This window comes from Myodes glareolus, chromosome 8 (assembly GCF_982192425.1).
Source record: "Myodes glareolus chromosome 8, mMyoGla1.1, whole genome shotgun sequence".
Lineage (NCBI taxonomy): Eukaryota > Metazoa > Chordata > Mammalia > Rodentia > Cricetidae > Myodes > Myodes glareolus.
Window position 1 is genome coordinate 73,510,283 of NC_142033.1, and position 14,719 is coordinate 73,525,001.

Below are 14,719 nucleotides of genomic sequence, written 5' to 3' on the forward strand. Positions count from 1 at the left end.
ATGTTGACTGCCCAGGCCTAGACTACAGGGTTGTTTCCAGGGACACAAGGGATGATGAATATGCAATAACAGTGTTTGTTGCTCTACTTATGTCATCATTACAGGGCAGGGTGGGAGACACTTTCATCTTTGTGTTTTGCTCTCTGTACTCTGTGTGGGAAGATAGGAAAAAAGACAAATCAGTCTCTGTCAGCTCAGCTGAACTTGGAGACAGCTTACAATGTGGCAGGGTCAAGCATAGACTCCCTGGCACTTGGCTTTATTTGATGCTTCAGGCTCTGACCCATTACCTTGTTTCCTCCTCATCTTCCAGAACAAAAGGGAAATCCGGGTGCTGTTTGTGTTGAGACCAGCAACCTTACACGTAGTCGGCAGCCAAGAGTGACCCTGCCAGTACATTACCCAGGCCGTGTGCATAGGACCAACGCCATCCCAGCCTACCCTACCAGGACAAGTATGGACTCCCATGGCAATCCTGTCACACTGCTGACCATGGACCGGCATGGGGAGCGGAACCTCTATTCTCCACAGACCCCTACCTATATCCGTGGCTACCCATCCCTGCACCTGGACCACACTCTGGCCCCTCACCGCTGCAGCCTGGAACACCGGGCCTACTCACCAGCCCATCCCTTCCGCAGGCCCAAGTTCAGTGGCCGCAGCTTCTCCAAGGCAGCTTGTTTCTCCCAGTATGAGACTATGTACCAACACTACTACTTCCAGGGTCTCAGCTATCCAGAGCACGAGGGCCAGCCTATTCCCAGCCTTGCACCCAGGGGTCCATCCCGTGCCTTCCCACCAAATGGTGGCAGCAGCCTGCTCTTCCCCACCGTGGTGCACATGGCCCCTCCCACCCACGTGGAGAGTGGCAGCTCTTCCAGCTTCAGCTGCTACCATGGGCACCGTTCTGTGTGCAGTGGCTATCTGGCAGACTGTCCTGGCAGTGATAGCAGCAGTAACAGCTCTGGCCAGTGCCGCTGCTCTTCCAGTGACTCCGTGGTGGACTGCACAGAAGTCAGCAACCAAGGTGTGTATGGGAGCTGTTCCACCTTCCGCAGCTCTCTCAGCAGTGACTATGACCCCTTCGTCTACCGCAGCCGGGGGCCTGCTGTACATCTTGAGGGCTCCCCACCACCAGAGGAGCTCCCAGCAGCACACAGTCAAGGTGCTGGGCGGGGTGAGCCTTGGCTAGGCCCTGCCTCTCCCTCAGGGGACCAGCTGTCCACCTGCAGCCTGGAGATGAACTACAGCAGCAACTCCTCGCTGGAACCCAGAGGGCCCAACAGCTCTACCTCAGAAGTGGGGCTCGAGGTTTCTCCTGGGGCTGCCCTAGACCTCAGGAGGACCTGGAAAGGGGGCCCAGAGGGACCATCATGTGCTTGTTGCTTTGATTCCCAGCCCTCTTCCCTGGGCCCTGGGACAGGAGCAGCTTCTGGTGGCAGCACCTTATTCCTGGGTCCCCGACTCCTTGAAGACTGCAACCCTACAAGTGGGGAGCCACAACCAGGGAGCTCCCAAGGCCTGTATGGCCTTCACTCAGACCATTTTCCCAGGACAGATGGGGTAAAATATGAGGGCCTGCCCTGCTGCTTCTATGAAGAGAAGCAGGTGGCCCACAGTGCTGGCAGGGGCAATGGCTGCTACACTGAAGACTATTCGGTGAGTGTGCAGTACACACTCACTGAGGAACCCCCACCCAGCTGCTATGCAGGAGCCCGGGATCTGAGCCAGCGTATCCCCATTATTCCAGAGGATGTAGACTGTGACTTGGGCTTGCCTCAAGACTGTCAAGGGATGCATAACCACAGCCCCTGGGGTGGGATGTTGGGCTTGGACGTCCCCAGACTCCAGTGGAGTCTGGGGACAACTCGGGAAGAGGAACAGGCTCCATGCTACCAAGCTGAGGTGCCACTGCAGCCTGGCTGCTCTCCAGAGGAAGCGGATGCTTCCAGGGCTAGCCTCTCCAGTGCTCCCCAAGACACTCAGGAGTTCCATGCCCTGGATGCTGAGGCTTCAGGTGAGAGCAGATGATAGTAGGTATTTGTATAGGGGTTCTCTTCTCAGGCCTTTTCTGTTTGGCTTCTTCTGTGACTTGGCTTCTGTACCTGATAGTTTTCAAACGTTGCTTCTTAGCTCCACCCATCCTCAAATCCTCTACTCATGATGGCATCTGTTCCCTTCAGATACTTCATACCCAATAGGAATTGCAATTTCATCAACTATTCTGCATCTCCTATGGTCCCCTTAGTCCATCTCTGTGCTTCTTATCAAAGTCCTCCTGACAGACCTCGCTATACTTGCCTACTGTCCCATTTGGGTGACCTAAGTCACCATCCTTACACTAGAAACACTGTAATGACTCATTCCCTTTATAAGATGTCCTTTGACAGGGAGGGAGGTTGTTTGGTTGGGTTTTGGTTTGATTTGGTTTGAGTTTGATTTTTGGTTTTTTGAAACAGGGTTTTTCTGTGTAGCCCTGAATGTCCTGGAACTCAACTCTGTAGACCAGAGTGGCCTTGAATTCAGAAGATCTCCCTGCCTCTGCCTCCCAAGTGCTGGGATTAAAGGCGTACACATAAGATGTCTTCTAAGTGGAGCTTCTCCCTTTGATCCCTGCATGTCAGGTTCATTTTCATCTCTAGACCTCTCTAGATCTCAGCTCAGTGGCCTTCCTTTCCCCATCAGCGTCACTCTTGCTCCCTCTGCTCTTTCCTAAGTCCTTGTGGGAAGGTCTGTGTGATCTGTCTTCCCTGCTTCTTCAATGCCACTAGGAATTCAGTTTTCTACTTTATGATTCCATGACATCTTAGTACTTTCAGAAGACTGTATAGCCAAAAAAGGAAGACCTGTCCCCAGAGACAACTGTGTAGACTTGAGCCCCTCAGGAAAGAAGCCATTGCTGTCCCTCCCCCCATCACTCACGTAGTCCACCCACCATTGTGAACTGTCACTTCCAAGAGCCCACCTTACCTGGTACATACTGCCCAAGCCTGCTGTGCCAGCTCTCCACAACCTTGACTTTTCTCCCTCTCTCTCCCAGGACCAGGATCTGGCCCAGGCATCGGTACGGGAGCTTGAGCTCAGAAGGAACTCTTTTGTAAAAATCGGAAACTGTATGGAGATTTCAGAGTCTGGCTTCCTTCAAAACTAATATATATATATATATTAGTATAATATATATTTTATATATATTAACACGTAATATATATAATATATATATATATATATTAGTTTTGACAAACACAAAAGTGGTAATAAAGAGAGTCCTCCTCAACCCAAAATGTGAGCCTCCTGTGGCATCCCCTTCCCATTAACAAACCAACAGACAAAATCTCTTGAGTCCTTTGTCTCTTTTAATAATGTGTTATTCTGTTTTGTAATGTGTGTTTGGGGTTCTGAAGTGTGTGGGATTGAGTTCTCTGCTTTTTTTTCCTAAGATGTTATATGTAAATGTAAAAAGTTATTTAAATATATATTTTAAAGAACCCTAACCACCAACTTTTGTTGAAAAAGAAAAAAAGATCACTGCTGCATTAAATGAACCACATCATGTGTCGATACTGTTGTCTCCTTGGTGGGACCTCAGGCCTTTGAAAAGCTCAGGGTTACACCTGCCTTATTGAAAATGAACCAGAAACTTGAAGTAAAAAGCTAGTTGATAGGGGTACAAACTCCGAGGAACAGTGCAAAAGCTGCCTCTCCTTTTTCCCTTTTTTGAGGCAAATCTGGACTTCAGGGCTTCTGGGAAACCCTACCTCTCCTGCGCAAACCTGTAGGCAGCCATTGAACTGCTAGGAACAGGAGGGAAAGGGGAGGTGTCAAACCATTGTTGCCTATGTCCCAGGTTGTTGGGTAGCATTGTGCCCATTGTCTTCTGTTCCTTTGGGTCATCACCTTTGTCCCAGCAGAGTCCAAGACTGACCAGCCCTGTCACTAGGCCCTCTCCTGCATTCTGACCACTGTGGCAAGGAAGAGAAACTCTCACCCTTACTGTCCGGCTCTCAAGTCTTCTGTAAAATTGTTCTGGACTTCGTGCCATCAATTGCAGAGGTGATTTGAATGGGGTGATTTGAATGCAGGACAGACACCCAGGAGAAATGTTGCTTTGTGGCCTTGGTGTCCTATGGGACTGGAGAAACAAGCGCTCCTCTCACCCAGCAGCAGTATACCGCTCCTTGAAGAAAGGCATGCTGGGGCACACCTGTGCCCATGAGTCTGGGGGCAGCCACACCCCTCAGCTACTGCCCCCTTTGGTTGCCTTTCTAGGGGACATATGCTTGACCCATGGGGGTGTGCACTAAACTTCATTTGAACCAATTTTCCAACCCCAGCAAAAGGCTTCAGGGCTCTTTGGGCCTCTGTCTGGTAACTGTAGTGGCTCACCCCACCAGCAGAGGTCTGCTAGCTGTCTGCCTGATGCACTATTATGTACTGATTCTCCGCGAGACAGACTATCAGATAGTTCAGACCCAAAGGGTATATGTTTTTTCCGGCCTCTTCTTTTTTAAGGGGAAGGGAGAGTTTTTTAAACCCAAACCATTTTTGGTTGTTTTTGTCGTTCTTGTTGTTTTTAAGATGTTTTGTTTTTAAAAGGGAGAGAGAATTTATTGAAACCTACTTCAGGGATTGTAATCCTTTTTGTTCAATATAGTCCTTGTTCTTCAAAATGTTTTTCTTTTCCTTAGAGAAAACTAATCGGGTTGGCCCTGTGTCACTAGCTTTTCTGGTCACTTTTTATTTATTCATTTAGCCGATATCTTTTGCCATCAGAAAGAGTTTGGCCTAGTGGATCTGAAAGCTCAGTTACAGAATGGGAACCTTGAAACTGGGGGAAATAGGGACTACCCTATGTTACCAGAGATATAAATGACCCCTCTTCCAGTCAGACTCCAGGAAGTCAATCCAGGGGCCAGACTACAGAGTTTGAGACTATCGGACTGCTTTGTTCTTTAGAACCCCATCTTTAGATGAGGACATTGACTTATTTCTAGCCAGGATCTGACAGAAAGAAATCACCACATCAGGTGATCCAGCCATTTACCCTTTAGGAAGTGGTTTCATAAAAATCTGTCCTTCTGCCCAACTCTGGGGGTCTGTTGCTTGAGGGTTCCTCCCCCAGGCTGTGCTCAGTGCACCTGTTGGTGAGGGTGTGAGAAGGGCCTAAGCTGTTGACATGTGATCAGGGTTGCCTTTATTTCTGGGGCCAGGAGTTGCAGCTGCTAAGAACAAGAGCTTGCATTATTTTGCAGTGGGAATGGGGCACAGCTTTTAACATGTTTAACTGCAAAGCTGCAGCTTCTCACTGTCGAAATGTTTGTTTTTTCAGGTTGTGCTTTTTTTTTTTCATTTTTTGTGTCTGCATGTGCATATCTCTCCCTTGGCTGACACAAACCCCAGAAAGACATGTCTTTGCCCTGGCTAGAAAATCCCTTCTCAATAGTCTTAAGACGGAAAAGAATAGAGAATTTGAATGCCACTGGAAGAAGTCAGATGAACAGGTCCAGCTATCCTCTGAAAGAGTGGCGGTGGTGGGGGGCAAACACTTGGAGTTGTTATAGTTTGGGGGGTAGTAGAAACAAAAAGGAAGATTTAGAAGCAGTCACCATCTTTGTGTTCCCTCATCAGACCAGAACAAAGTCATCTGTCAAGTATCTCATGTCACCATTTCAATAAAAAGAAATTGTGTCTTTGAAGTTCCAAGTACCCTCTTTTGAGGAAGGGGAGGCAGAAATAGAACATCAGTAGTGTGTGGTAATTGCATAATCATGGACAAGGAGTACCTCACTTTCCCCTGGGAACCTTTGTACCATCTAAGTGTGTGTGATAGCTAGTATAAACTTGATTCCACCCCTGGGTGTAAAACAGTCATGTCAACTGTAGCATTCTAGAATCAGATGAAAATGGAAGTTAGGGCCTTCTGATCCGTGAGATACCTCTTCACAGCTCCTATGGCTAACGGTTCCTCTCTCCTCCAGTCCCAGGTCATTCTTCTAGGTTCCATCTTTAGTCCTGTGGTTCAAGTCTGCCCCTGTGTCTTCTGATCTCAAAGTTCACACAGGACTAATGTTTTTTAAATGTGGTCTATAAAAGAATTAGTTGAAAGTATCATCCTTTAAAGTGATCAGCCTTTTTCTGTTCCTTCCATAAACTTTTTGTATTGTTGGTCTAATGAGACACTTTTTTAAAAAAATTTTCTTCCATAGCACTTAAGATTTTTGTAAAGACTTTGCTGTAAAGGTTTTGTGATAAAATGATCTAAGGGCTCTATTCAACATTACCATTTGAAAAACTGTTTTTAAAGCTAGAAAACAACTTATGTATATTCTGTATATGTATAGCAACACATTTCATTTATGGAAATATGTTCTCAGAATATTTATTTACTAATATATTTATCTTAAGCCATGTCTTATGTTGAGAGTGTGATATTGTTGAAATAATCATTGAAAATGACTAACAAGGCCCTGTAAATACATGATAATTGCACGCAGATTTTACATATTTGCAGACCAAAAATGATTTAAAGCAAGTTGTAGTCTTCTATGGTTTTGTAACAAATTGTACAAATGACTGTAAAAAAAAAATACAATTTTATCAAGTATGTGTTATATGTGGTCATTGCTGTGGTCGGCTAAAGTCTAGAGTCTGCTACTTTATACAAGCCAGTGTTCTGAGCACTATGTTATTCAGAGACTCCCTGTGAACTTCTGCTTCTGTTAAGAGTCCAAGTTATGGGGCGTTTGCAGTCATCAGAGTTGGCTAGAGTCTGTGGGTTTTATCCTTGCATAGCAGTGTGTTGCAGGAGCCTGAAGCTAGATGACTACAACTTTCAGGCCAGCCTGGACTACAGAGTGCATTCAAGGCTAACCTGTGCAATTCAATGCAACCCTGTATCAAAAAAAATAAGAAGTGTGCTCAGTATTCAGCCTGGTGATAGAGTGCCTGTCAGCAATCAAGGCTCTAGGTTCAATCCCCCATAGCTGCCTTGCCCTACCCCATATCCTCACCCCCCCACACACACCACCACCCCAAAATCCCAGCTGGGCATGGTGGCTTACAACTTTAATTCTTGTGCTTGGGAGGCAAAAGCAGGTGGATTTCTGAGTATAAGGCCAGCCTGACATACATAGTGAGTTCTAGAACAGGTCTATGTAGAGAGAGCCTATCTCCAAATATAATAATAAAGCCTGGGGACTTTGTCTCTTTTCCAAAGGAGAGTAGTTACTACACCTTGAGATTGGGTGAAGGATACAGTTTATTATTCAGACACACTGCAGAAGACACTCCAATCCTATGCGTTCCTGTTATTTTTCGTCTTAGCTTGGGCCATTCATCAGGGACAGCAGCCATACTCCCCACTCAGCTCCAGGTTCCTCTCTGCACTCCTGGTGGCAGCTGACTGTGCAGAGCTTCTTGGAGCCTTTGTTTAATGGCTTTACCTAGCTCCAATCTGTACCTCTTGGGGGTTTTAGAAGGATCTCAGAGCATGGGCTCCACCACAGCATGGTGCAGAGCCTGATACCATGGATGGTTGACATGTCCTCCAACTGCTGTCCCTCTTGGGTTTCAGGAAGCAACCTTCCAGGCTGTCATCCCACTGTCCCTGGACAACACTTGAGTAGCAGCTGCATATTTGGCATATCTATCCTCAAGATCTTGGCTGACTGTTATTTTTTCCTTTGAACTTTTCTTTACTCAATGCCAAGAAGAAAGCAGAGACGTCGAAGTTCAAACTTGGGAGCTCAGAATAATCGGGTTTGTGTCTCAGAATCTTCACTGCAGCAACAACCAGCATGTTCCTAGCATAGCCTAGTTACCGAATACCTTCACATATGGCACTGTTTGTCTTCTCTAGAACCCCGTGAAGTCCACTGAGACAGATTAAAAGGTGGGGAAATTAGAATTGGTTTGCTCAAGGCCACAGAGCTTAAGAAGCTCATAACCACAACTGACATCTATTGCATACTAAGCAGGCTCCTAATTATTTATTCTTTGCCAAACTGTTCAAAAGGCCTTTGCATCTATTAATTCATTTAGTCTTCATGGAACCCTGTGAGAGAAGAGCCAGTGTCAGTTTATATGATAAAATCAAGACAGTGGTTTGTCAGAGTTGGGATTTGAACATACGCTGAGCTCTGCTGGCCACCATGAAAAAGTAGAACTGGACTCATCAGGTTAGGTCTCTGGTGGCCAAGTTCTCTGAATGCAATTTCACAGGCTATTGGTACCTTAGGTGTGGATACATGAGCTAGAATTTTCACCACCTGGATATATATATATCTGTATGGTAAACTCTCTGGCTTTAGCTTTTCCTTTCCCAACCCATCTCATCACCACTGGCCACTGGTTACCTCTCTGATACGGCCTGCAGGCCCTCTGCTCTGGAGTGCCCAATAGCTAGCCTACTGGCCTTTCTTGTTCAATGTCTCTTTGTGCCTGTAACAAGTCTTTTTTTTTTTTTTATCCTGCCAGTCAACTCCCAAATAATGACACAGAGACTTTAAAATTATGAATGCTTGGCCTATAACTTAGGCTTGTTCCTAACTAGCTCTTATAATTTAACCCATTTATATTCATCTACGTTCCATCACATGGCATTACCTCTTCCTGTCTTCTCTGTGTCTCCTTTGGTCTCTACCTTTCTCCTTCCAGAGTCCTCGGTGTTCTAGAAGACTTCCCTAACCTCTTCCTGCCTAGCTATTGGCTATTCAGCTCTTTATTAAACCAATCAGAAGGTGCCTTGGCAAAGACATATCACAGTGTAAACAAATATTCCACAGCATACCCCTTTTTATCTAAATAAAAAGGAACGGCTTAACTCTAACCCAGTAAAGCTATATGTAATAACAATTATCAGGTAAGAATTACATTTACAATATGCAGTCTATCTGTAGTTAGCAATTTAGAGAAAATATTTATCCTATCTTGGTGAATTAAAAGTTTTCTAACTTACTTTAAAACATTTAAAACCTTAAAACATTTTTTTAGATCAACAGCTTAAGCTTTTAGGTCTTTCAACCTTATATACTTTTTCTCTTTTGCAAATTTCTTTTTGGAATTTGGTAACAAGGAAAACTAACTATAACCATGATGGCTTATCCCATCATTCTTATATTATATACCCCTCCATTTTCCCTTCAGAAAGATTCTTGCCGGGCAGAGGTGGCACACGCCTTTAATCCCAACACACAGGAAGCAGAGGCAGGCGGCTCTCTGTGAGTTCAAGGCCAGTCTGGTCTACAGAGTGAGTTCCAGGACAAACTCCAAAGCTACAGAGAAACCCTGTCTTGAAAAAATAAAAAGAGAGAGAGAGTGTGAGAGACAGATACATGAATCTAATTAATCTCCTTTGTTCAGCTTTTTTCCTGACCATTACCAATAACAACTTGTAACCACCACCACTCAAAATAACAAACGCCTAATGAACAAAACCCACTCACCCCACCTTTTGGGAATGTGGGTGTTGTGTTTTCTAAACTGCTTCCTGCTATCTGGGGCAACAGCATCTTTAGGGGACCCTGAGAAAATTGGGATAACAGTCAGGTCCTGGGAGAGCTGGTTGTATCATTTTTTGTTTAGTCTTCGAGTGGTGAGAAAGTGTAGAACTTATCTGAAGTGCTGACTGGATAGTCTGTGAGGCTGGACCATCTCAGCTAGCAACTTTGAAGTTGTTATGGATGAGGAATTTTGAGGCGACTGCAACAGAGGCACTCTGAGAGGCTGGATCACCTGGGCTACTTCCTTTCTGGAAACAAAAACGTTTAAAGGTAGCAGCATGTGCCTTTCAGTATTATCCTATCTCTAGGCTTCAGTTCCTTGGAGGATTTTGCTTCTCTGAGCTGAGAAGGCATACTATGGCATTTACCCTTCCTTTGTCGTCTGAGCACAACTTTGACCAGAGAGAATAGGCTATCTGTGGCTCCTTACCACTTCCCGACAAGAGGTGGCACCTGGTGCTGGGGCCTTGCTGTTATGTTTTGTACACATTCTGACCACATGGATGTCGGCGAGGCTACACAGCAGTCCTGAAGCTTGGTGTTTAATGACATGGGTTGTCCATAGGTAGGGATGCTGGACTCTTGTCTCACATTAATTGGGTGCTAGAAATTTAAAGAGGGAGTGATTTTTGTTGTTAGAGAGCAGTTCCCACGCAGAAACTAGAAAGTATGTTAGGAACTGACATCATTTCACGTGCTATTCCTTTACCTCTGGTCTTAGCAATCTTGTTGGGGTTTGTGCCTCTTGCTCATCTAGACTCTATCGGCGAATCAATCCCACATCAGTTATGTTTTAAGGGGTTATTTATTTTGGGGGGTAAAACTTACATATATCATAAACCGTCAGGAAGGGAGCCTAGTCGCAGGAGCCGGGAGTAGGAGCCAGGAGCAAGCACCGGAACCAAGAGCCGGAACCAAGAGGGCCTGATCCGGATATGTTTCTCTTTTTAAAAGAGAAATATACCATGCCCCAGTGGGCTGGTATTTTAGCAGCTATTGGCTGACGGAGCGGAAGTCGCTCCCCGCTGCATTGTGGGCTCGTATTTTAGCGACTATTGGTTGAGGCAGTGGAAGTTACTCCCACAACAAGACTCTTTTATACCAAGTAAGGGAAAGATGTGAATTTTAAAAGGTCATAATGATATTTTGGTTCTTAAAGAATAGCATGCTGGAGCAGGAAGTTGGAGTAAGGAAGAGCTCAGTAAGAGCATAAGGCAGTTTGCCTACTGGAAAGATAATGAATCCATAGCAAGCAGGAAAGAAAAGCAAGTTCTACAAGATTTCTGCATAGGCTGTGATCACAACTCATGCACATTCGAACACAAATGACAGCAAGTAAATCCTGCTGGACCACGAAAACGCCTTCTAACTTGATAGAAAGAGCCTGGTAAAGCCAGGGAAATGCACTCTGGGGTCCATAAAGACCAAACCATACTCCCTGGTACTGGCTAAGAACAAGGGAACAATGGATAGATTTAATCACAAGGAGACCTATCTTTTTAAGAAATGTTACCAATTCAGGGAATAGAGAGCTCAGCAGCAGCCAAGAGCTGGCTGCTCTTGCAGAGGACCACGTTTCCTGTCACCTGCATTTGAGGTTCATAGCCACCTGCAACTCCAGTTCCAGGGGATCCAATGCCTGTTTCTGGCTTCCTTGGGCTCCTGCATATATGTGGTGCACATATTAGGTTCACACACATACACAAAATAATTTTTTTTAAAGTAATATTACCTTGCCATATGTCAGTTGCCTTAAATTGTATTTTAGCTACATTAGTAGGGGGAAGAAATATGTATCCCCCCCATCGTGTGTGTGTGTGTGTGTGTGTGTGTGTGTTGTTGTTGTTGTTGTTGTTTTTATATTTATAGTCTAGTCACCTGTCTTATCTGAGGCAAATCACTGTCTAGATTCTGGCTGGCACACGGCCAGTTTTGAGCCATTCACTCCAGTATTTGTGATGTCACTTTTGTTTGTGATGTGGGTGTGGGCAGGTGTTACATAATTAGATTTTATGATCAAATGATGTTAGAAAAAGCTCAGAAACTTCTGGAGTCTTCCTTTTCCCTTAAAGGCTTGGGAGAAAATCCTGATGTCCTTAGGGAGCATGCTTTGAGTAAAATAGCACCAAGCATGCAGACCATATTATGTGGGTGTAGATGTAGAGATCCATCCTTATGTACACACAAGTGCCCTTCTCCATGCACATAAAAGAGGGTACTTTAAATGATCAAAATAGCTGCCAAGGCTAGGGAACAGAAATGAAAGAACACATTCCTGTAGCACTGAGCACCTCTCCCTATGTCTCTCGCCCTAGGAGATGACATGGTTTCTGTGGTTCTATTTGGCATCACATGGCCAATGCAGTAATTAGAGCTGTTAGCACTGTAAAGGTCTGGAAATGAGAACAAAGACTGCCTCTTCCTGGGAACTCTTGGGCACTGCCTCACTCACCCCTTCTCAGGTGCTGGTCCTGTTGGTGGTTATGAGTTTTTTCTCATACACAGAACGCCAAAGACGGCTCCTTCCAGAGTGGGAGGGAAGTGACACTACGGAAAAACAAAGGATGAGTCTGGCAGGGACTCCTGGAATTGCCATGTGTTGCCTGTTTGAAATTTCAGCTGTTGTCCCTGGAGAGAATCAAAGCTGGCAAGCCGACTGCAACACAGGCTGCCCTGTGGTAGAGCCACCCCCAGTCCCATGGCATCTGGACCCACAGACACTTGGGAAAACAATGAGACCTATTCAGCAGCAAGCTCTGGCTTTACCTCCCAAGAGGTGGGTCAGTTTTAGAGCAGGCCACTGGAAAAGGTTTGTCTTTGGGAAGGGTTTGCAAATACCTAAAACCAGACAAGCAAACATCCTTCCAAACCCTAGAAAGATGGCACCACGCTTGTCGGTCTCCAGACCTCTACCATCTGTGTTCAGCTCTGCTTGGTAGACTAGTCAGCGACAGGAAGCCATTGTGAGAATCATTCTATTTTCCTTCCCTTCCCCAACTCCCCTCCCCTGTCCCAAGTCTCTTTGTGTAATGCTACCTAGATTGGGATCTGCAACTCATGATCCTCCTGCCTCAGCCTCCTAAGTACTGGGATTATAGGCGTTTGCCACCATGCCTAGTATTCTTCCCCATCACAAGTTTAGTTTTCTCACTTCCAAGGTTGTCCACCATGTTTACTGTATTAGTTTTGCCATTCATTGATGGAGAGACACAGCTTGGCTCCTGAGAAGCACTGGGAGCCTTCTGGCACATAGCCATTCACATGAGTGTCTCAAAACACACCCCCCATGCGGCCATTTGAACCTTGGGCCTCAAACATGCTAGAGACACACTCTATCACTGACCTCCAGCCCCAGCCCCATTCTTTATTTTTTATATTATTTTTAAAGATTTATTTTACTATTTGTGTGTGTGTGCGTGCATGCGTGTGTGCACGTGCGCACAAGTGGCCATGAAGGCCAGAGGAAGACGCCAGATCCCTTACAGGCATCTTTGAGCCACCATGTGGGTGCTGGAAACCAAACTCAGGCATTCTCAAGTGTGTGGCCATTGCTCCAGCCCTGCACTCTTCAACTTTGACTCAGTTCCTTCTCCATGTTCAGCATGGCTCACTTTCAGTTGACCACACCCTAGAGGTACACCTCATTCTTCTTAACCCAACCCTGAGTAACTTCACTTGTGCTATTTCTTCTGCATCAGTAAAATTAGTATGTATTGAATACCTAATGAAAGCCAGCTGCTGTTCAGGCTCGTGTCATGAAATGCTACCCACAGCCAAGTGGGTATGGGTGCTGCTACCACCCCTACTTTGCACATGAAGAAACTGAGTCACAAGTTGCTCAAAAACAATGCCCCAGGCCCTATGGCTAGTAGATCTAGCCACAATCTGCATAGCCCTTGCTCTGGGTCGCTCACAGTTGTCACAGTGACTCTGTCTTTTCTCTGGCTCGTTATCCAGCCACTGTCCCTGAGCTCAGGTCTAGTCTTGTCTGGTCCCAAGAGTTTCTCTAGGCTCAGAAATTGTTCTGATCTAAGTTGGTACCCCAGAGCCATCACTCAGAAGACAAATGAATGCACATCTCTGAACTGGACTGTTCTTCTCCGTGAGACAGGGATAGTAACAGCATCTTCAAAAGGTTCACCATGAGAACAAGGTGAAGCAATGCAGAGGGAGTTCCTGGCCCCCAAAAGCCAAATATGTAATAACCTTGCACTAGGATTCTGAAGGAAGAAGCATGGCACTTTTTGTCTTCAGGCGATACATACTGAATTGAGGGATATATCTATAGATAGTAGCTAGCAAGAGGGCTTAGCCATAGCTCAGCAGTAGAGTACTTCCTGCTCTTCCAGGGAACCTGAGTTCAGTTCCCAGAAGCTCACAAACACCTATAACTTTGTGGAATCTAATGCTTTTCTGCATCCTCCATGGACACCACACACATGGCATGCATTCATATAAATACATGTATACATAAATATAAATAAATCTATTTTTTTTTGAGACAAGGTCTCACCACATAGCCTTGACTGTCCTAGAACTTACTATGTAGACCAGGCTGGCCTCAAACTCACAGAGATCTTCCTGCCTCTGACTCACAAGTGCTGTGATTAAAGTCATGTGACACTACACCCAGCTTTAAATAAATCACTTTAAAGAGAAAGTCGATAATGAGGGTCAGCAAGATGATTCAATGAATAGATGCTTGCTGCCCGCCCGACAGTGCGGGCCTGCTGCCTGTGCAATCCTGCTGCCCGCCCGACGGTGCGGACCTGCTGCCTGTGCAATCCTGCTGCCCGCCCTGCGGACCTGCTGCCTGTGCAATCCTGCTGCCCACCCGACAGTGCGGGCCTGCTGCCTGCTCGGTGGTGCAGTCCTGCTGCCCGCCCGACAGTGCAGAACTGCAGCCCTGACAGTGCAATCCTGCTGCCCGCCCGACAGTGCGGGCCTGCTGCCTGCCAGATGGTGCAATCCTGCTGCCTTGAGTTCAATTGCCAGAACCCACATAAAGGTGGAAAGAAAGAAGCAACTCCACAAGGCTGTCCTCTGATCCCTACATATGTGCCACGGCACACACAACATGCTTATATCTCATACATACATACACACATATACACACATGACAACAGCAATAATAATAAAGTCAATTTTAAAGCAGATAATAGGGCTATTGAGATGACTCAGCAAGTAAGAGTGCTTGCCACTATGCCTGCTGACCTGAGTTT

At 45.8% G+C, this 14,719-nt stretch overlaps 2 protein-coding genes across 2 annotated transcripts in view; one reads left to right on the top strand and one right to left on the bottom strand.

Moving 5' to 3' along the window:
• Znrf3 (zinc and ring finger 3) overlaps positions 1 to 6,601 on the top strand; it is a 158,662-nt gene extending 152,061 nt beyond the window's left edge. Inside the window, exons 8-9 of the mRNA XM_085692073.2 lie at positions 314 to 2,017; positions 3,041 to 6,601. Of these exons, the coding sequence (XP_085548199.2) occupies positions 314 to 2,017; positions 3,041 to 3,078 (1,742 nt within the window). The 3' untranslated portion in view covers positions 3,079 to 6,601. The remainder of the gene's footprint in view (positions 1 to 313; positions 2,018 to 3,040) is intronic.
• A 758-nt stretch (positions 6,602 to 7,359) lies between these two features.
• On the bottom strand, positions 7,360 to 10,094 carry C8H22orf31 (chromosome 8 C22orf31 homolog). The gene is given in 6 exon segments (XM_087909485.1): positions 7,360 to 7,523; positions 7,526 to 7,578; positions 7,580 to 7,694; positions 9,854 to 9,918; positions 9,920 to 9,992; positions 9,995 to 10,094. Coding segments are annotated over 6 exon segments (525 nt in total). The 5' UTR covers positions 10,050 to 10,094.
• Between the last annotated feature and the right edge of the window lie 4,625 nt (positions 10,095 to 14,719).